This window comes from Plodia interpunctella, chromosome 21, assembly GCF_027563975.2.
Source record: "Plodia interpunctella isolate USDA-ARS_2022_Savannah chromosome 21, ilPloInte3.2, whole genome shotgun sequence".
Lineage (NCBI taxonomy): Eukaryota > Metazoa > Arthropoda > Insecta > Lepidoptera > Pyralidae > Plodia > Plodia interpunctella.
The window spans coordinates 3,646,926-3,671,192 of NC_071314.1; the positions used below are offsets into that span (position 1 = coordinate 3,646,926).

General features: G+C 34.7%; 1 protein-coding gene across 2 annotated transcripts; it reads left to right on the top strand.

The window, feature by feature from the left end:
* The first annotated feature begins 1,196 nt into the window (after positions 1-1,196).
* On the top strand, positions 1,197-23,980 carry Rph (Rabphilin). 2 transcript variants are annotated; one of them, XM_053761563.2, is made up of 10 exons: positions 1,197-1,421; positions 6,380-6,525; positions 6,734-6,878; positions 8,810-8,960; positions 10,938-11,066; positions 20,427-20,603; positions 20,896-21,070; positions 21,349-21,493; positions 21,965-22,198; positions 22,649-23,980. In XM_053761563.2, the coding sequence occupies exons 1-10, from the start codon at positions 1,354-1,356 to the stop codon at positions 22,944-22,946; spliced, it is 1,668 nt and encodes a 555-aa protein (XP_053617538.1). In that variant the 5' UTR covers positions 1,197-1,353; the 3' UTR covers positions 22,947-23,980. The 2 variants fall into 2 exon arrangements, with proteins under 2 accessions (XP_053617538.1, XP_053617537.1); XM_053761562.2 differs by having other exon boundaries at positions 1,198-1,421; positions 8,792-8,960.
* The last annotated feature ends 287 nt before the right edge of the window (positions 23,981-24,267 follow it).

Below are 24,267 nucleotides of genomic sequence, written 5' to 3' on the forward strand. Positions count from 1 at the left end.
ATCAGATGACTTTAAACGAAACGAACGAATGTTCTTTCCACAAGCATTATTGAACAGACAGAGTGGGGATACAATGAGAATTTGTTTGATATAACCCCATCTTGATAAAGGATCATCCGTATGGATGAATAAGCAAAATGCGGCGTAACTATACAGTTACGCCGAATTTTTCGCACTTATTAGCATTATTAAACGTAAATAAATATCAACAGATAAATTACCTAAAAACAATACAATTTCCCGCCATATTATGTATTACTTTCAATTTCACTCATTAACTAAGTAAAATAACTTGATTGTTATTAAATACTCTTCTTGTAAACTATCTCTATCTAATTGTAGTAACAGGTGTGGACAACTGCTGTTATCCTAAACTATAATAACGTACTTATTATTAAAATAACAGTTACAATTATACAACGTACATTACTATTCTCGATATGAGCTATCGGATAAGAGTAAATGAGAGGCAGCTACTATAAAGAGAGATGGAAATATCAGCTTATAATTTTGCGTTCGGATATTTGTACTGAGCTGATACTAAAACTTTGGTAACTTTTACCTACTTGGGTAAAGAGGGTTTCGTGTTTCATGCAATGAGTTTTTGTATAAAAAATTCAACACATATATTTTATAGAGTTAGGTACTTCAAAAAAATTACCACAATCCGCTAGAGAGAAAGCGCGGTAAATAAAATATGTTGGTAGTTGTACCACAGTAGGTACCTATTACGAAATGCTTTATTTTTAAAGTTTTGAGGTAAAAGTAAAAGCATGTTAAACATTATTTTAGTGCCCGCAAATTAAATGAACTAATTATAGAACAATCATAAAGGTTACTATTAAGTAGCTAATTTATATTCGATAAATGTACATTTAAAATTTTAAATATAAGTTGGTAATTTGAGTATATTATAGTTAATTTAGACAAATAAAATATAAACTATCAATTTCCACGTATTTTCCTTTTTAGAATTACGAGACATTTATATATAATAAATATCTCTATATTACAATTTCACAAATAGCTGGTTAACTACTTATTAAATGGTTACTAAGAATACAAAAAATCTTCTCAATAAAGGTAATATATTATTTTTATAAACCCTATTGAAATGTTAACCATAAAGTTCCTGTTAACAAGGGAGTTAGCGTCTATCAGTCAGATAAAAAGGCAACAACATGTGCTGTTTTCAAGAGCAGCGTTGTTAAAATATCGATTATTAGCCATGTTCACGCGCGAAGCAACAGTTGGATAGTATCAACAGGCGGGAACGCGCGGCACCACATTTTCCCGCCGTTTTTTCCACGTTTGTCAATCGTTGTTGTTATTGTTTTTATTTAAAACTAAGCAATGAACTGTCAAAGTAAAGCCAATAAATATGTGTGTCCTAACGACCGGCAGCTCTCCTTGCGAGCCAAGTAAGTAATAAACTAAGGATAAGTAGGTACTTAAAACTTTTTTAAGTCTGACAAGGAGAAACTTAAAACTGCTCAGTTTAAAACAATTATTTACATTTTTGTTTTCTGAATAAGAAACAGTATTATAACGAAATTATTTTGTCAAAAAAATTTCAACCTATTTTATAAACGTGTTTTGCTGAGAATTTTGCCTATTTATTATCAGCATCAAGTACTTATGATGATGTTTTGTTATGATATGATGAAATCTTATTAACTATTCTAAAATGTGCTTTACAATTATTTGAGATTGAATTAACTTACTGATTAAATTGTAAAAACATTAACGTAACTAGGCATTTCGTAAAAATACCTACTTACGAAATGTTCTTTTTTTACTTTTAACGGATAATATAAATAAAAATGTTGTATTTAGGTATTTTAAAATGTGCAAGGTTTGAATGATTGAAGATACATTCCAAAGTTCAAATAGTATAAGCTTATTTTTTTTTTGTTTTGTATAGTAGAGTGTATAACTAATAGAGTACTAGAGAAATAGTTTTTTTTTCTAATTTGTAGGTATAGTAAGTCAGATACCTACTTATCGATAAGTTTACTATCATTTTAGTAGAGTGAAATAAGTGGATGTATCGACGGTTGTTTCCAAGTAAAAAAAAACATTAATAATTGTAATGTTATCTTTCTTATCTCTTACTACTCTTGTCAGTATCGATCTAGCAATTAATGTGATACCTGCGGCATGGGAACAGCTGATATCATCAGCTTGTAATTTTATCTCATCAGACTAGGAACACGTTGATCTCCTTGGCATAGTGGTTGGAATCACGCCCATACCTCACTAGAGGTCTTTGGTTCGATTCCTAGTGGTTGCAAATTTTGTTGTGCTCGGTTTTGTGTTTGTATATCCAATCCATCCAAACGTTATAAGCTTATTGCGTTATTTATGCTAGTTAAATACATACTTTTCTGTTTCAATTATATCCTCTCAAAGTGAAGAAAGAATCACGAAATTGGTACAAAGCGAGAATTTTAAAAAGGAAAAGTTTTATTTTTCTAAAAATAACCCGAGGCTACGGTAATGTGGATTATTCAGCCAGTACCGGCCTTGCGACGTTTTATCTCTTTGTTTAACATCCGCTTCCTGTGTTCATTCACACCGACCGCGACGACAATCAAAACTCACAATTTCACTAAAAAACATTGATTATAATATTATTATTATAATCACTTTATAGTGATAACTAGATTTCACCTTGTATACAGATATTAGATATTTATCCCTTCAACTTGTAGCAAATTCGTAGCTGGGTCTACGAAGTCGTATCGAGAGAAATATCTCGCTGTTTGAGCGAGCACATGGTATATTCAAAATGCATTAATATTATGGAATTGCATTGCAATAATAATAATATAGTATTAATATATAAATGCATACGAAGCCGCGTTCAAAAGTTACTTACGAACAGGATTTTATTCCGGGATGAAAAGTACCCATGTCCTTCTCCGTATTTCAAACTAAATGAATGCATAATTTCAAGAAGACTGGTTGATAGATACAGCGTGAAGAGGTAACAAACAAATATAATATTAGTTGGAAATGGCAATATTAATTGATTGACGACGTACGACGTAGGGTCATCACATCACAAATCACAAATAACTTATAGAACCCAAAATATTCTCATATTGATAAATTTAAAAAACACGTAGGTACAAAAGACACATTTTCGCTATAATTAACCGCATAATTCATACTTTAAATAAATAATCGAAAATCACAAAAAATATAAACAGGGTAACAAAGTACGACTCTTAGATAAAGTAATTTCTGGTTTACCTGATACACCCTGTAGAAATTAGATAGATTTTTCAGAGTCAACCTTCCGCGATGATTAATAACACCCTATATCTACGTTACTCGTTACACTGCAGATATTGTATTTCCAAGGATAGAAAAGATAATATTTTGCATGTTTTATGAAATAAAGAGGCTATAATTTTTGACGATTTATTACAGTACAGACATATACAGACAAACTTTCGCATTTACAAAATTAGTAGTTACAAATGTAAATGTCTCCAATAAATCTCCTTCAATGAATGTTAAAATTTTATTTCTGAAAATGAGGTTCAAACTACGTATAGGATTTACATTTATAATGAGTTATGTACAAAACGTCCCAAACAATAAATTTATTTACTTCATTTCAAAATTGTCATAACTTTAAGAACTTCAAATTGATATGATTGTGTTTTCCGGAGATCAAGAGTACATCAAGAATTCCAGTACCCAAAAATTATGTTTGGATAGGTGGTTTTGGTTTGCTTATTATATTTAGTATTAGGTACCTATATTTCCCTCTTATCAAAAAAATGTTGCAGCATATTTTGTCACTATCGCACTTTACAGTATTTGACGTTTATAGAACGAGATAAAACATACCTTACTTGTTTGTGATATAAGAGGTATAAGTCTCTGTGTTTTCTTTATTTTGATGGTCGTCTCTATTTCTCGATCGAGATCAGTTGCCCATTAGAGAACCAACTATTTTTCAAACGCGCAACGCGGTGCTTTTAATTCCATATTGATAGAAATTTACTACTTTCACGTTGCTATATTATATGAATACAAGCGGCCTGTCCTGGCTTCGTTTAGATAAAACCATAATAAACTATTCTCCTACACCTAAACCTTCCTCTTGAATCACTCTATCTATTGGTGAAAATCGTACAAAAATCCGTTGCGTAGTTTTAAAGACAGACACAGGGACAGACAGCGGAAAGTGACTTTGTTTTATACTATGTAGTGATAGAATGTATTTAGCTGGCAGTTATGTAGCAGTAAAATATATATTATTATTATATGCTGTACTTATGTACAATGTGTGACTTTCACCCATGTTCAATAAATAAAAAAGCTTTCAAAATAGAATCACTTTAGATTTCGGTATTAAAATGTTTTGTCCCATCCTAATTTCGCTCGTATATGACGTACTTACTAAGCTTCTTAGACGAAATTCGAATCTGAAACCATGGGAGGTGAGGCAAAGGCTAAATTTACTCCGTCGCGGATTTCATGCGAAAGTAATTTAATGCCTACAGATTGTATAAATAAAGTTGTGATCACTATAATCACACCGTATATAATCAAGGTTTTTGGATAATGTAGGGTCGAACATAATCCACGACAGTAAATTATCTATTCCTTATGTCTCGCTACTCGCTAGTCACCCTCAGTGGCCACGTACAACATCTACGAACAGACACGGAGTGCTCCTATTCCAGGGCGGGGATCACACGTCGATGAAAATATGATCGACTCTCTTATAAAATTATATATCATAAGGTCATAGATCATAACCTATAATAGAATAATAGAAGGTAATCACGTATGGGAAATTTCGAAGATCTACGAAATATCCCACGGGGCAAATGATTATGTATTCATTAAGGGAAATATTGTTGGGTAGTAACGTTATTATTAGGTCATGGTCACGGTCACGGCCATGTAAAGACACAAGGGCAGAAAATATCTTTTTATACGCGATTCCCAACATGTGATACTATAAAGACAGCGTTGTGTGTACAATGGCTGCGCTTGTACTGTAGTGTACTAAGTAAAATAGGATCAGTATGTGATTGAGCATTAAGCTTTCAATTTCAATAGGTGATGTACCGCATGTCATGTTACCCTGGAGCCGTGAAGTCTAAGCGACGGTAATAAGGGCGAATTTTGATTATCTGTTTCCTTTCAATATTATATATGCGAAAGTTTATGAGGATATACTTATATATGTATATATTTGTTACTCTTTCACGCAAAATCTACTGATCGGATTGTTATGAAATTTGTTACATAGGTATAATATAACCTGAAGTTAATTAATATAAATAAGAAACTCCCATTGGAGTAAAGCCCCAGGGAACAATTAGTCGTACATAGTTCGAGCTGTAAGGTACAGTCAATAAGTTAAAATGTTACCTTCATAAGTTTAAAAATAATTGCGCAAAATTAAAAACATCAAACGTTTCAATTTTTGTAGGGAATTAAGAAAAAATACCTATACCAAAATGCTTTGTAATAATTGCAAAATAGAATAGGTTATATTCTGAAACTATGTATGTAGTTTACAGCATGGAGAAGGACATAGGATACCGTTCATCCCGGAAAATTAACGCGGGCGAAGCCACAGGGAAAAGCTAGTGGAAAATGAATGATTTGGCACTATGAAGAGCAATTAGTTCATTACCTTTAAGTACAATGGTTCCGCCCTAGAATACGACCACACCATATCCTCCCGTGAATATCGAATGAGGCGACTAAGGAATACATAGCCTTGGCTAATAGGCAACAATAACATTCTCAAGGACTTGACATTGACGTAAGGCGGCCGGTTGTAAAGCCAGTGAATGTTCAACATTTTAAGGTTTATTTTTACGCTAACACATGAAGATAAGAGATAGGTAAAGTACATTCAGACTTACGTGTTTTGCTTCGTTTTCTAAAAGCAAAATTAGTTAAATTTTCTTTTATCAAACTGGCGAAACGAAAATGAGCTAGAGTCTAGCATAATATTTGCTTTGAATTGTTAACGTTCAATGTATTAATACACTCTCATCACCACAATTGAATAGAAGGTTAAACAAAACGTCGTTAAAGTACTAAGAAATTACATTATCTATTATTATTATGTTTTTAGGGATCCGTACAAAAAGAATAAAAGCGGATCCCTTATAGGATCAGTCGTATGCCTATCTGTCCGTCGTCTGTCTATGGACTAAATCAGGTGCATTATAGAAAAAGAGTGTAATCTTATGACCCAAACACAGAGGTGCAGAATAAATAAATATTTTCTTCAAATAAAAGAAATTTTCGGGGCAATTTAGGAAATATGTTAATCGATTCGGGAAAAAATTGATAGATAACTTAATGAAATGTCAATTTCTGTCCATTACAGACTCCGCACGGGATGGAGTGCCGCCCGCAGCGAGCCCCCGCTGACACCCACAGAGCGGGAAGCGATAGCGGCGGTCGTCAAGCGAGCAGAGAAACTGGACGAGGTTGAGGCTAAACGCGTTGGGCGACTGGTCGCTCGACTCGAAGGTTTGTGTAGTCTATGGCCACAAAGCCTGGATAACTGGTTGCACGACGCGTAAGTTGCTGTTGTCTATATCCACCAAGCAGTAAGCAATAGTAGACATCGTCAAACGAGCTTAGAAACTAAACGAAGTTGAGGCTAACGCGTTGGACGACTTTATGTTCATATAAGATAGCGGTTGAAGACAAGTAGTGACTGTTTCATATTACCCAGGCATGCGGAGATCAGCACAAGGACCAGCGCCTCGATCCTGTCTGGTCTGCGGCGAGACCGCCAGACTGCTGTCTCCGCTGCGAACGTGTGTCATGTGCCGGCAGTCCGCCTGCGCCAAATGTGTCATAGAAAACCCACCACATAGGTAAGAACTTTTTTTTAACCCTAAATAAGTATAGAAGAATGCAGAAAGAAATTTCGATGAAAGATTTGAAAAGTTCCCTCGAATATTTCCCAAGATCCCATCATTAGAAATATACCCTTTTATTTTTTCATAAATCATAAATAGTTCGGACATTTTAATTAAGCGACCAAAGAGGGATTTTCAATGTAGACAGTCAGTCAGTTGAAACAACTGGCATTCGTTTGAACTCAAAACGAATATATATATAAATTACCTGCTTATTATTGATAGTCGTATTCCTCATGGCTGAGGGTCGTGGTCATTACGTGGAATTAAACACACATAACAACTTTCTTGGCAGTAGTAATGGAGTGGTTTGCCATTACCTTCTCCATTTCACACACAAGTTAATAATCAACCAGTGTGCAGGTTTCCTCACGATGTTTTCCTTCACCGCAAGCAAGTGGTGGCCGATGAAAACGACTATACATGAGTCAGATTGGTATACAAACTCATGTGCACGAGTAGGATTCGAACCTGGGATCTTTTGATCCACAGGCGGGCGTCTTAACCATTACGCCACCACCGCTTCTTGCTTATTATTATGATTCTGTAAATTACATCGATTTGGGATAGGTATACCTAACCAATTGTGCCCCACATGTTTACCATTAATTGCTTTCCATGAATTTGTGAAATTTAGAGAATCCTAATAATCCTGGAAAATTTACGATCCAAATCCAAAAATCCAATTACCGTTTGCAATGCATAATGATATAAGCAAATATTTTCTTTAAATTGTTAGCGACAACGGAATCTCTGTAAATCCAAAGTTATTCGGGTCCCGGAAGAATTTCAGTAAACACATTTTATGAAGCTGTTTTTATTATTAATAATTATACTAGGACAAATCACACAGATTGAGCTAGCCCCAAAGTAAGTTCGAGACTTGTGTTATGGGATACTAACTCAACGATACTATATTTTATAACAAATACATATATAGATAAACATCCAAGACCCGGGTCAATCAGAAAAAGATCATTTTCCATCATGACCCGACCGGGGATCGAACCCGGGACCTCTCGGTTCAGAGGCAAGCACTTTACCACTGCGCCACCGAGGTCGTCTATTATACTCAAACGATGTATTTTACATTTTTATTTCATTCTTTAATAAGAATTAGACTAGTTAATGGACTTATTATTTATTTGGCATATCCGGGAGCAGGTTTTAGTGGGAGACATACAACATAACATCATAACTCTCAAAACGGCCTCTACCTATAGGATCTGCTAATATATCCCCACGCAAGCCTCCCAAAGGACCGGACTTTGTGTCGTGAGTCCTATGAGGAGATTTAAAAATATATTAGAAATAAAATTTCAGAAGACAGAATATATATGTAGTTTTAGTAATTCGTTATTTTTTAGGGTTCCGTACAAAAAAAACGGAACGTTTATACTTAAGATCATTCGAGTGTCTGTCGTCTGAACGTCCGTCTGTCACTACCAATTTGCTTCGAATCTAGTCAACCAAATCAAGTGAAATTTAGAGGTGTGGGGTAAGATGGTATAGGTAATCCTATGACCCAAACACAGACGTGCAGAGTACATAATTTATTTTCAAATAAGGTGGATTTTCGGGAATAAATTAGGAAATTTAAAAACAAGTTTTACAAATCTTATTGTGTCATGTATCAAATAAAAAGCTCGTTATAAGGATCTCACGTACTTATAGTTTTGTTATTTAAAACAAACAGTTTCGATGTTATTCATGAAAAAAACGAAAGTAGTTAGAATTTTTTATGGGCCACGTTTTCCTTACTCTCCATCAATTAAAATCCCAGCATGATTGAAAACAAAATTACAAATTTTCTAAAATTCTATTTTTTGCTACCGTACAACCCCTGAAGATAAAACCAATGGGAGTAGATCTGCCATTTGTTCCAGAGAACAGTACATGTGCAACCTGTGCGCGGAGACCAGGGAGATGTGGAAGAAGTCGGGTGCCTGGTTCTTCAAATCTCTGCCCAAGTATATCCTGCCAGAAAGACGGGCCACCGGCCGGTACAACGACACGGAACTGGCTAGAGCCTTACAGGTAAGATAGTAAATATTGAAAATAAGCCCTCACTACAAGTATATACTTGTAATAAGATATACATATAATAAGCACTGTGATTAAGCACCTACAACTCGATAGTATTGTGATAATTACATTCTGTTGAGTACACAATAAAACTGTATGTGTTTTCGTGATAAAAATAAATAAAAATATTTTTATTAATTTCATTCATTTTTAATAGGTAATGACTTAGGATTTTTATTTTGCAGAATAAAGATGATCGTCCATGAGAAATAATTGGTTAATTAACAATCCCGCGGTAGGAACAATTCCCGTAATAAACTCAATTATTACTGAAACGCCAGCAGCACTTTGCTGATGTCATTTAAGGCGATGGAAGCGAGACAATAAATTTATAAAATGCGATTCTTATTCTTCTTTTCTGATTCTTCGATGATGACTTCGCGTAGAAGCTTGTATGTATGTACTGTACATACATACATGTCACGCATGCTATTTTAATAATTTTGAAAGTAATAATGATGCGGAATTCCCGCTCTTAACATAATAAAGGAGGCGATTAACCATCACTTAATATAATAAAGGTACACGATAATACTTAAGTATACTAACCAATAGATGTGTTGTTTGTTGGCCCGAATACACAACCTACCCAATACCTGTCTGAAACGGAAACTTTGCATACAAACACAACGTCACTGATAACATCAACATAATGAACCTTGAACATAACTTTAGCCATTGTTCTGATATTCAATATGAAAGCTCTTCTTCTTTTCAAGTGTATTATTGCTAATGCTGTTGTCAGATTTTATTAAAGTCGCCTAAAGGCACCGAACAAGACTTTTATGACTGCCTATCGACATCTGGTGGCAAGTATATAGTAGTAATAGCTACTAGTATTTAGTAGCCGTACGCAGTAGTAAAGTTATATTGTTAACAAGCGAAAACATCGAAGAAAACTTGCACATTATAATAACTTATATATGGCACGAGTAGGATTTGAACCTAGAACCTTTCGATCACAGGTGCTTGATCATAACCACTATGGACCATCATAGCTTCAGATAAAGTTATTACTGCTTCGACGATGGTAGCTACATTATGTTTCGAAAAGTAACTTATAAGAAAGTCAGTGGGAAAACCCGAGCATACACATTATTACTTACTCATTTTACATGAAATAATATTAACTCGTGAAGTACTTACATACCCATCATTAATCCTTGTTGGAAAGTGTATTCCTGGAAACATCTGTTTTTACAAGGTTTTATTTACAGAATTTTTTACTAGTACTTTAAGCCACAGGTACTTTTACTTTACACCCAGGTACGACTACAGGTACACCCAGGTACTTTAAGCACTTAAAGCACTTGGTTGATTTAGCCAGGTGTTTTAAATTGAATAATTATATTTCATTTGCATTGTATGTACGTAAAACAATTGGTAATATAATTCTTCAAGAGGAAGTGATTAGCTCCTAGTCCTTATAGTAATCACAGCAAAATCTGGTGAAAGCGGTGCTGGTGTAATGGTTAAGACGCCCGCCTGTGGATCGAAAGGTCTCCGTTTCGTATCCTACTCATGCCATATAAGTTTGTTTACCAATCTGATTCATACATAGTAGTTTTAATAGACCACCACTTGCTTCCGATGAAGGAAAACATCGTGAGGAATCCTGCACACTGGTTGACAGTTTAGTTCCCTAGTGTGTATGCGACTACCTGCCACCAGATGGAGGTAAGTTGTCGGAAAAGTCATGTCAGATACCTTTAAGCGACTTGAATAAAATCTGACACCAGTGTTAGCAATAACATACTCGATATGATGATGATAACAGCGAAATCTGTAGTATTTGAAGGTTTATTTTACAACCGGACCCTGGGCTCCGAGATGTCACAGCTGGAAATGTAAACAGCCGGGAACACGCTCAGATGAGAGAGAGAGTTTCCATATTCTATGAGAGCGATAGTGAATATATAATAATTCCAGGATGGCGGCAACAGTAGTAACGAAGGGAAGACAGACTCGGAGCCGGGTTCGCCCCTCAGCGTCCACGCTCCGACCTTCTCGCGCCAGGGCAGCAACAACGACAGTCGGAAGTCCATCGGCTCCCCGCATGTAAGTAGACGATATAGTATATATCAATGTATATATGAATTTAATGTATATGAGAAATAATGTACCTAGTTACACAATAGAAAAAAACTAAATTAATACTCGCATCTTTAATTCGTCATCACAAAATAAAGAAGAAAATTTTGAACATGACAAGGAATTAAAGGAAATTCTGACGTGTAGTCCCGTCCTATGATAGGACAAGTCTATGGACGTCGTACGAGGCGACTAAGGGCAACCTTAACATAGACAAGAAGTCAATTTTAAATGGATAGCCAAATCTTTCTGCCCCTGCCCTTGGCTTTGGGGTGACACAATTCCGAATGCATCCGGGAATATGAAAAAATGAGTGAGATAGATTTCAAGGAAGTGGCTTAATTCTGGCAATATATGATTTCGTAACCAAGATGTAGGGCTTTTGCCATCGACAAAGATGAAGGAATTCAAATCTGGATCGCTGGAACTTATATGGCTACGACCCTCGTAGCTCGTAGCCGGTAACGCGCTACGTCGTAGCACTGCTACGGGGTGAAAGCAATATAAATTATACATTCGTTAACTTTTTATAATTTTTAAGAACAACAATTCAAAATTAAAAATTAAACCTTCACATCAAATTTAAATAGATATCTCAAAGCTACAAAATACTGGAGAAAAATGCTGAAAGATACACATTTAAACAGTGTTAGTCCTTATCATGCCTTAAGAGCTTTCTTTTACTTAATTTCATGAAGTACATTGTCAAAAAGTATACAAAATAACATGTTATGATTATGACCGAGTGCTGATAAAAACTAAAAATATATAACACAATTAACCAAACATTTTCATATATGTGTAATATTATTTAGTGGAGAACAACGTTTTTTGAGTTAATTTTGTTAGGAAATAATACAACTAGATACAAGTCGATTAGTAAGACCAATTTGAAAGTTCAATATTTTATTGAATATTCTATAACATATTTAGAATACTGTTTAGTACATATTCCATCAACCAATTCCATCCACGTCGGGAACCGTTCGAACAAACTCAAAGCAATTACTGGTACACGAGAAATAAATACGGGATAAAGTTTTAGCCTTGTAAAGGAAATGTGTTCTCACCAATTTTTATGATGTTCATAAATCTTTATTTATCGAATTTGTTTTAAGGATTTTTTTGGCTGCTTAAATATCCTACTAATATTACAAATGCGAATGTTTGTGAGGATGTATGTGTGTGTATGTCTGTTACTCTTTCACGCAAAATCTACTGGACGGATTGTTATTACATTTGGTACACGGGTAAAATATAATCTGGAATAACACATAGGATACTTTTATCTCGAAATTCTCACGGGCGCGTAGCCCTGGAGCGCAGCTAGTATCATATAAAAACAAAAAATATTTTTAGTGTCTATTTTTTATATTTTCCTTTTGCTGTATTTCCAACCAAGTTTCATCTTATTAAAATTGGTAATTAAATTATGTTACTTGCATAGCAATAAATGGCAGAAAATATTGGCTTATGCCAAAAGGGAATTAGTTGAATGAAACGCTATATAACATCATTTGTTTGGTTTTTGGATCGCAACGGACTGATAATGTAACAGTGAATTAAATGCCTTATTTTAATTGTAACCTTGTTATATATGTATTATGCTCAGTACTATGAGCTTGTTTCCATTACTCCGTCGTGCTCCGTTGTTGTCTATAGGGTTTGACACTGACATGCGTTGACGTACGTTGAAACTTTGACGGGTCGCAGAAGAACGTAGAAATTGTACGTCCTACGTTCTTCTGCGACCCGTCAACGGATGTCAACATGACGGAAGTCGTCACAGCGCAATTGTGCAATGGGAACACGCTCTAACACTGTGAATTCTAAATAAAATCAGCACCACTCAACTAACCTAACTATAAATAAACCCAAACCGCTTTTCCAACTTCTCTAATGAGACACTGAAACAGTAAACAGGTACGGCAAAACACAAACATAAATTTGGGAACTGTTGCTTAGTAGCCATCTTTCGGATTTGAGGTTAGGAAAGACGGTATGAAACCGATTTTGTCACAAAATCTATTTTAATGCAGATTTTGTCGTCACATAAAACATACTTAAGTACTTACTTTTCTAAGTTAATAATAATAATACTTAAATATGTATTTAATCGATTCTCTGAAATTAAGTGAAAAAAGGTAAATATAAATAAAACTAGTAGCCCGGTCCAGCTTCATAACAGATATACACCTAGACTATTTAAAAAACTCCGCATGAAAATCTGTTTCGCAGTTTTAAAGATCCACAGGCATACACAGACAGACATAGGACTTTATTTTAAAGGACTTACTATACTAACTATGTAGTTATGTGTACGTTTTTGTAGATCTATAAAGAAAGTTAATTTTTAACAATAATCCTATAATAGAAATGGATAACAAATTCCACCAATTCACATAATTCATAAAAGTTGATTTGAAAGGATAACTATTTTTCAGGATGGTTTTATTAATGAACGGTTATGAATATAATTAAACGGGTTTAAATAACGTGCCGGGGTAGCTTCGGGCAAAAGGGGCTTTAATGGAAGTGTTCAAAGATGAACAAGATGCAAATAAAAATTTAAATATTTAATGAGGAATTTAGGTTAGGGTTATCTCAAGCTAAATTTCAATATTTTTTCATGTAATAAAAATATGTGTATAAGTTAAATCTCGTATTGTCGTTATTGTATAATGACATTCATTCAGTAATTTAGGTACCATTTACTGTGTCGCTTTCACGTATGTTTTTCTTGTCTCATGCACTGATTATATAATTATTTTCAGTAGCCCTCGGGACAGGAAAATGATACATCATTTTCCCGTTCACTAAATTGTACAACAAACCTCAATTAAAAGTTAAATAGAAACTTAAACTTCCAATTTGAAAGAATATGGTACCAGGTGTTAGAATTTTCTTGTTTCTCAACAAAAATAATAAATTAGAGTTGCAAATAAAGGGAGGAAAACATACTTTAAAATCAATGAATGGCTAAAATATTTGCGACGTGTGTATTTTTATATTTATTCAAACAGTTGCCTCGTACCCACTGAACCACAGTATATTAGTTGACACGAGACACGTGTATGTATTCTGTGCAGTGATGCAACAACGAATCCTATAGTACAGGCTATTTTTTAACACTGGACTTTTTTTTCAATATGCTCATTACTTGGAACAAATAAAAACTCAATTAAAAATTTTAAAATCTTCTTACTATGAAGTTGCAGGCATCCTCTCATCTGCTAGAAAAAGAGAGAAAGAGCTGACGGTTTCCGAACTGTGAACACACATTTTCCAAACACAACTAAGAACACTATTTATTTTTTAAATTCCCTTTCAAAATACAATTTGTAAAAGTAATTCGGACTAAATGCTAAAAGCATTTTCTTACCGTTAATTTGTATACCAAATCTGCGCATAAATGTTTGCGACAAATAAAAAATTAGTAATTTTCTGTATATGTGATATTCAACCTGCGCACATGGTGGTCTCCCCTTTCATAGGAGTTTCGAAATAAAATAAACCCATTTACCAAATTTTTATACTTCTTTTTAACGATCCTGCACATATGTATGTAATTTTGAAAACAATACTTACTTTACGAAACTAGCAGAATAACAACAGGTACTTGTGAATAAAAATATTATTGTGCTGATATAACACTGTGATTCTGTACTTTACAATTACAAAGGTAAATTACCTACATAAACACACATAGGTTTACCTAACTACAGTAGGTACGGCCACCTGCACCTACGAGTACTGTATAATGTGTGTTTATGTAGGTAACTAGGTATTTACCCTTCATGACTGTTACATAAATTTCAGCTGAGATTTTGGAAGCTAAATGTTACTGGCTCATTTTGGTGTGAAAATATTGAAAGTTCTAAAAGTAAAACGACTAGGTCCAGTACATACTACTTAATCTAATAAAAACACTGAAAATCATATTGGAATACAGAATAAATAGCAGTTATGTCAATCACTCGAAACGAGACGATTGTCACGAAATTAATTACCAACCACGAGTTTGGTGACCGAATAAACAATAATCAGGTCATAGAATAAACAGCCCTGTAAGTATTCCATTTCTCATTAGTGTTTTTTCTCTATATAAATACTTACGTACTAATTATTGATAATAATAATAAAGTTTTTCATATTAATTTGTTTTTTTGCTTTAGCTATATATGTAGGTAGGTAGTGAAATTATATGTTGACTACTTGATATTTCTATGAATTCCTTATTTTGTGACTGAATTCGCAATCGTTTACAAATTATTCCTTATTTAAATCCACAAATATAGAAAATCGATTACGTAAAACTCGATTCTGTTTTATACTACCTCTCTAAATAACGTGAAATCTACCAAAAATTAATTATTAACTATAAGATATTTTGTTATTTGATAAAAGTAATATAATCTTTTGAAGAAATTCCTTTGAATATGTCTTAAAAAGTAAACAAGTAGCTTATTGAATTTTGCACCAGTAAAGACAAGGTTTCATTTGTTCACATTGTTGAAGTTGTAAAGTATGAAAAAACATATAATTCTAACAGATTGATAGGTATGTGTTGTCGAACGTATTGCAAATTCAAAAAAAAAATATATAAATACTCTACTCTACGTGTTGGATCCATATCCCCACGCAAGCCTCTCAAAGAACCGGACTATGTGCCGTGAATCCCAAAAGGAGATACAAAATAGTCAAATAATAATAATAATCAAATAAAATAAAAATTATAAAATGAAAATTAAATTAGAGTCATAATAATTTACCGGAGAAATTGCACGGGAATAAAAACAGTCGAACAATAAAATTATTCAGACTATCTCTGGATTCTGGAATTCAGTCTTGAGTAGGCGTGTAAAGAAAAACACTCCAACTCACCTTTTTGCATGACCAATCTGAACATAAGTAACAAGTGTAAGCTAAAGTAAGTATTCCTTTGTCAGCAATCCTCTTAGTACATAAGCTTCGTTTCCTTTTATATTCCCCCAGTTATTTACAAACCTGCTCTACAAGCCTGCTAATCTTTTACTTGCTCAAGTTTTTTTAAAGATTCTATAAGTAAGCACGTACGCTCTTAAATTGTCACTCTAATGCAAGGAGAATACATAAACTAAGTGTAGTTTACGTGTTTCTTATTGCACGGCCTCTTCCATTTGATTAGTGTGTGATTACTGATTCGTTACCGGTGTCCTAGATGAGTAACAAAAGTAGTACAGCGAGTCGACGCGATCTCGAATTTTATATACGGGCGCATACGTCTAATCATCAAATATGAATTTGTGCCGGAGATAAATGTTTATCCAAACCCAGGAGATACAAGTACAGCATCGCTTTATGCAGCGCTCCGTCACTCACTTACGACCGGGCTATCTATTATCCACTATCGGTAAATAGAACAAATGATGTAGGAAGGCGCTGGAATCAGACAACCCTGACCTATTCCGGAATAGAAGGATGCAGGTGCCGACAGCGCCGGCCTATGAAGGCTGTATAAATTTAGTGATATGTTTTTTTTTTATAAATAGCACAAGTTATACGGAAAATGTAAGCATACAAAATAGTCGTAATGGTACATGTGTGAATCGTTTGACAGGATTCTCGCGTAATTACACTGCTAAGGGAATTTGGTGGTGTTTTTTTGTTTGCGTTCGAAGGCAAACACATACCTTTATATCATATTTCTTTGCTCTGGCGGATACTCCTAAAAATGCCCTATAGGTATGTACGTAATGGTAAGTAGATTTTATTATATAATGAATGTACCTACCAAATTTTGTCGAATGGAGCCTATGAAATTACACACGTTGTAGTCAAAAGCAACAGAAGGTCCAGTGGCGTAGCTACCCGTTATCAGTGGCCCTGGCCATGGAGGCCATCGGACCTGACCAGCGCTTTTTTCGTCACTTCATATAAAACAGCCAGAGTTGGGTTGGGGGCCCTTTTTCGCAACAAGACCTAAGGAAAAAAGAAAATTATTACATTTCTACATAAATAATAAAAAAAATACATCTTTTCTCAGTATCAGCTCATAATTGTATGCTATGGAATCACGGATCACGGATACCTAGTTACGCCACGTGATCAATAGCTGACTAGTTCTAATTTCCAGGAAAGCGTTGCTCTGTCAAATTTCTAAGAAGCCCAGGAACTAATGCCTATAATATATGTATATATATAGTAAGCTGTCTCATTGTGCCAGCTGAAAACCAGCGCTATGGCTTCTACCACAGCAATATGCTGAACTGGCCGCCTTTTCGACGAAAACTTATAAACTTAATTGTTAATTTTAAGTCGGATAGTTAGTTGTAAGTTTATGTTTTTTTTTTTTGCGAAAAAACATATTTTCTTTCTTTCTAATAAGATAATAAGAATGTGGAGAATAATTTTAAAAAAATGATTCTACTATAATATACCTTGTGTACCCTATAAACCTACATCGGAACAACATCACAGACATAATTTGGCGTCATCTCAAAGATTTTGCCGTCGCGTCGCCTCGCCGCGTCACTGTGCGTCATCATATCTATCGCTTGGAAAAACGAGTCTGGCTCTAGGGTTGTCGATCTCATTTTCCCTTCCTTACAGCCGTAATTTAAATGACCGTGTTTATTAAACGTTTTATCATTCAATTTTGACGTTAACTATATCAGGCGCCGCTGATTAAATAAAATGATGTAATTTGTGTAGTTCTGCGCAAGTTAAAGTTAACTAGTGCACACACACCGATTTTCAGAGTAAATGATAAATTATAAATTAGAGTGCAGGTTTCCTCACGATGTTTTCCTTCATCGGAAGCTAGTGGTGTTCGAAAACTACTATAGGTACAGAAGTCAGACTGGTATACAAACTCACTTGGCACACAGAAGTCGAACCTGGGCCCTTTCAGTTCACTAGCGATCTTAACCATTGGACCACCACCGGTATCTGTCTGTCCTTCCCTCATAGACTTGTGGGTAGACATTATTATTTTTGCCCATTTTTTTTCTGCCCCGGGGAGCCGACACCCACGCTACGCCACTATGACGTATTACCTATTTACTATTTCTGCAGTTATTATTATCAATAACTCCCATAGTAGCGCAGTTAACATCCGAATAAATCGATCCCCATTTTCACGATAAGGGTTAGGGTTGAAGTATTTATTGATACTAGTAGTTATCAACCCCAGAGAGTATATATTTATTTGTCAGCCCTGCAGGAAGCACGGGCGGGAGGATGATCATAGAGTATTATTGATTCCGGGTTATTTGAGGTCACTTCGCGTCTCATTTCTCCAGAGCCGACGTTATGTCAAAAACTCTCAGATGACTTACTAGGTTCTTACATTTTGATCACGTACCTACGCATTTGCAAAGCGGAGGATAGGGTTGACAGTAAACGGTTTTTCTATAATCTAATGTTCTAGTAGAATATTATATATTCTTTTTTGTTTTAGTATTACTAGAATAAGTTTAAATTTGAGCCTATACAACATAACATAATTATCATAGTATAAAGTCGCTTTCTTGCTATCTGTCTGTCCCTATGTACCTATATACCTATGTAAAACTACGCAACGGATTTTGATGTAGGGAAGAGAGTTAAATTCAAGAGGAAGGTTTTGGACAAATTTGTTTTCTAATTTGAATACAATCGATACGTCGGTATATTGCAGACCGATGCCGTAATATAATTATAAACTAATAACTACTAATAACTGAGAAAATGAGATATGGTGTGGAGATAATATGGTTAGAAGTGTGTTGCGAGAATGTTTACACTTTAAATGGACAACGGCCCACACCAAGCACTAAGCTTGTATCGCGAGTACGATGGACACAAACGCAGAAACGGGAACAAATATTTGTGATCACAGGTACAAATACATTCGAACACATGACCCCCATACCACATGTAGAGTGAGCGTGGTAACCGCTATGCTAATTAACTTTATTTAACTCATTTCTATGAAGCACTAAGACGGCGTAAAAACAAATCAGTCCTACCTATATATATGAGTTAAGTAGTTCCGTCCGCCGGGACTTGTTTATGTCATAATTCAAAGCTGCCTTATGTCCGTAGAGGTTTAAATATAACTACAGCCTAAGGCGACCGTCATTTTCAAAACATAAAATGCCTTCATCATTAACCATCTGGTGATCCTTTAATTTATTTAACCTACTTACGTTCTATTGTTGTCAGATTTCTAGAACATTTTAATCCCTAAGAATCATCTACGGAAATTCTAATGAAGACAAACTCCTACGAACACTGCAAATATGCTCTTTCTCTCGTTTTCGCGTTCGGAGCTGTGACGCCGTGAAACCCGGGTTCAGAGTAAAAAAAAAACCTTTAAAAAAAATATTTTTTTTAACCGCCTGGACTTCAACCTTCCTCCCGCCTCGTACGACATCCATGGGAGGATATAGAGTGATTCAGGTGCGCCATCGTGTGTTACGATTTCACTACGAACGGCTCCCTGCTACAAAGATAGTGTCAAATTTTAAATTACCTACATAAGTAGCATTTCTCTCCATACTACAATCGTCCTACGAGTTTGTATTTTTAGGTATATTTATTTCAACTTATATTTTTATAAGATTTATCTGTAATATTTTAAGCCTGTTTGTTTTTCAAATAAATAAATAAATAATTCCAAAATAAATGGCTATAAGCAATAGCCATTAATTTGAATGTCAAAACATCCCATAGTGCTATAAAAGTCCTAATTGAGTGAACACTTCGCTCCATGGTTGCGCGCAATAAAATAAATGCGTTCATCGAGATATTTATTGGTATAGCTTAGGCATCGTTAAGGGCTATTATTCTTTATTTTTACTGCCTGTACTTGAAGGTAGATTAAGTTTATTGACATTAATCAACTCTTAATTATTTATTTCTTAATTTTAAAACAAACTTTAATGATCATATTCTTTTTATATTTATATATTTTTAACTGCACATATGATACGTTTTTTAGAGTTTCGTAAAAAAATAAAATACGGAGCCACTATAGATCACTCGTGTGTCTCTTACCCTACTCGAAATTTTATTTGCTTCGAATCTATTGGACCAAATCGGGAAAAATTTGGTAAGATATTGTAATCCTATGACCCTATGGAGAGTAAATAAATACTGGCAAATTTCATCGAAATCTATCCAATAGTTTTTGAGTTTATTCATTACAAACAAAAAAACAAAATAAAGACAAATATTTTTTTGTTATAATATATAACAGCCTAATATAAAAATATTAGCAATCTTCTCGATATTTCGCATACATCTTTCTGACACAAAAAATAGATATCAACTTTCTAAATATAAAAAGTACTATTTTTACAGGATTCCCACTACGACTGGAGCGAAACAGACATCTTGACTCATGGAATAAGTGGCCTCAGCCTCCACCGGACCGACAGCCTCAACCAGCGACCCCTGACGGCCCTGAAACGAACTGGCAGCAAAGGCAGTGCCTACAGCCTGAGAAACGCACGGAAAGAAACTAAACCTACCCCTATGGTAAATGAAAACCTTGATGAGGTGGAAAATGAGTACAAAACTTGCTTAAATCATATGCACCAGACAACTTTGACGTTAACTATGAGAAAAGAAGTCTAGATAAAATGGAACGAACTTTGTATTGTTGTGCGCAGGTTAAAGTTAACATCAAAGCTGACTTCCATTTCGAAATGGAAAGTCACAAGAACCCTCCCCTTATCACACAATGTGACACTTAAATGGACTCCTTCATATGTGACGCAATTTATGTATGCTAAAATTATTTTTATGATAGATTTATACTTATTTTCAGATTGAAAGACCCACTACAATACCAGACGCAGGTTTCGGTACCTTGGAGATAAAGTTGGCGTATGAAAACGCCACATCTTCAGTAGCCGTCGTTGTGCTGAGGGCGAGAGGTCTAATCGGAATGGACATGACTGGTCTTTCCGACCCGTTTTGTAGATTAGAAGTCTTGCCTAGGGGTAAAGTATTGTTATATAGCTTACTTTTCTATTGTACATAATTAATTATAAAGTTAGTTTCGAACATACTTAGTAAAATCATTATTGCGTTACCGAAGTACTACGTTACTTTCATATTTTAAAACTAGTGTTTATTAAACACTCATAATTAATGAGTGTCACATTTACCTACATATATATACTTTTTCACGATTCTATTTATTTATAACTTTCACGACACCCATTGCTTAATTGATTTCGTTATTCGCACGCCTCACTTCGGCTTTTCTTATTTTCAGAAGGCACCTATTCCAACAGACTTCGCACAAAAACCGTACACAAAACCAAAAACCCGGAATTCAACGAAACTCTTCACTTCTTCGGCATCACAGAGTCCGATTTGTGCAGCAAATCCTTGGAAATCGTCTTGTTTGACGACGATAGGTAGTTTTTCAAAGGAAATTCGCATTAATTCTTTCAAGCGGTTATTCAGAAACAAAATCTTATGTCTCTGCCAATTATGTTATAGGAAATGTTATCCTTACATATTATTAATATTATATAGTCCACTGCAGCATCTGTCTGTCTGTTCGCGATAAACTCAAAAATTGATGCATGGATTTTCGTGCGGTTTTCACCAATAGATAGTTTGATAGGTGTATAAATTATTGGCCTGAATTGCTTCGAGAAAAGGATGGTACTGCCGTGCCTCTTTTTTTGCTCGACTTACGGGAGCACTGCCGAGCCCCCAGATTATGTTTTTACACGTGCGAACTAGGTACTAAAAATCATATGGTACCTACTCTTTTTAATTTTCATGATTTCAATTTTATAGTTTTATTTCACTTGCAATTTTCTTCTTAATTATGTAGGTACTTCTATTTTTATTTCGTTTCAATATAATACAATTTTCAGATTCGGCTGTGACGAAATGGGCTCAGCCACAGTATCCCTTAGAGAATGCGCAAAGGCACCAGTGCAGCTCCGCCTAGCGCTTTCAGGAGCCAACACCGTGGAGCCGACGGGGCCCAGGATCCTTCTGGCTCTCTGCTACAGCACCAAGAAACGCGCGCTGGTCGTCACGCTGTGCAGAGCAGCAGATCTCCCGCCACAGGATAGCAACGGATACTCAGATCCTTTTGTTAAACTGTGAGTTATGTCTACTTAACTTGTGAGCTAGAAAATTAATAATAACCTAAGTGATATACCTGAATCCGTGCTTCGGAAAGCAAATTGTGCTGTTTGTAACGACTGTATTAAGTTATAATACCACCGCGTCATATTAGGCATGGTGGGATATTTATGGTGAAACCTCCTTATATGTAGGTAACTTAGAGGTTCCGTAGTGGGGGCAGGGTGTGGATAAAAAATAGCTATCGATATTATTTATATAGTTACATTGATAGATATAGAAAATTCCTATTTGACCGCTTACTTGAAAACTGCACAATTCGAATATTTCCATAATTGATAGCAAGCCAATGTAGCAACACCTCCCGATTGCTTCAGATTTCAATGCGTGTATTGTAACCCCAATAGTTTAATTCGAACTGAACGACAATATTACAAAGGAATAGACTAATTTATATATTTTTGCAGGCATTTAGACCCCGATCCGTATCACAAAAAACATAAAACATCGATCAAATGGAGAAATCTGAATCCAGTGTGGAATGAGGAGTTCCTGTTTGAGACTCGTCCAACGGAGCTTTCCCGCCAAAATCTCACTTTGACAGTTTGGGACAAAGACTACGGGAAGCCAAACGATTTCCTCGGCAGTTTAGTCTTAGGATCCAGTAGTAAAGGCAGAAGACTAAAACACTGGATGGACTGTATAAAGTTCCCTGACCATAGACACGAACAATGGCATTCCCTCACTGATACGCAACATTTGTAAAGAAAATGATATACCTATCATGTACTTCAATATTTTTACTGATCGATAGTTTTTACTGTATGCCGTATACCTATTTATTATATTCATTGTATGAGAGCTTGAAATGTATGGTGCTGGGATACGATTATATGTCGTGCTAAAAAAACAGGTACTTTAAAAAGCTTTGTTTTTGAAAGTATATTACACTAAACCGATGTTAGTAGTAACTGTTGTTGCATATGCCTAATATTTTATTGTTAAACATTATTAAATGGTTTATAATTGTTATTTCATTAGCTAGATAACCACGACTTCGAATCGCGTCTTTCGAAAACAAAATGGAAAAAGTTTTATTTTTTTGAACTAGATACGTAAACAAAATGGGAAAAGTTTTAGTTTTTTAAACTAGATACGTCATACCAAATTAGATAAATAAAAATATATATATAGGTACTCGTAGTTATACCTACATAGTTACATAAATAACCGTTTCGAAAATGTCGATCCTCTCCTCAATCCTATATTCTGCTTATTAATAATTTCACTATTAAAAGATATGAAAACATAAAATATAAATGAAAGCTATATTTTTGAAATACTGTGTGCGACATAAAATTATATTAAGTATACTTGTTATAAGTAATTAATGTATTTTTGTATCTACTTACCTACTACATACTTAGTTAAGTATCTTATACAGCTTAACAAAAAGTATTCAATAATGGAGGGCAAATCAAAGCAACACAAAACAGGATCTAAAACTTGTCTAAGAACATTAAAATATACATATATAAATATACATTAAAATAACATTAAGGTACGTACACCACCGAACCATGGTGAAACTTTAGAAACCTGAATAATTAAAAGTACCTATTTATGACCGAAACACTTTTTTGCTAAGCTGTCCACATAAATATTACTAGAGCCACCATAGAGTCCTATTCATGTTGCTGAAGTATAATAAATTATGTGCCAAATATTTAGTATGATGCTAAAATAATTAAATTTGGTTAAACTGCCTTATACAGATATGAATAAAACTTATCGAGAAATATTTGACTTTTTATTTATCAGCCCGATGATTTCAGGCAAATCTATTAGGTAGTTCACCTACCCACATATTGCCTGAAAACATACAGGTAAATATTGCTTCTCTATTCCCCCGCTAGCTCTACCAACATCCATGAATTGCGTACTAAGTATCACATATGTTATGCGTATGCCACATTTGCCCAACTTTCAAGCCCCATGCGATACGGTATGCCACATCCGAATGTAATTTTCGGGTACTTAATACTAACTTAAAATGAAACAAAACGCCTTGACGTTTGACATTTTA

Excerpts from the sequence above, each read along its gene's own strand:
- Rph (XM_053761562.2), top strand. The coding sequence starts at position 1,354 with ATGAACTGTCAAAGTAAAGCCAATAAATATGTGTGTCCTAACGACCGG. Across the intron at positions 6,526-6,733 it reads ACTGGTCGCTCGACTCGAAG|GCATGCGGAGATCAGCACAA; the intron begins GTTTGTGTAGTC and ends CATATTACCCAG. Across the intron at positions 20,604-20,895 it reads AAACTAAACCTACCCCTATG|ATTGAAAGACCCACTACAAT; the intron begins GTAAATGAAAAC and ends ACTTATTTTCAG.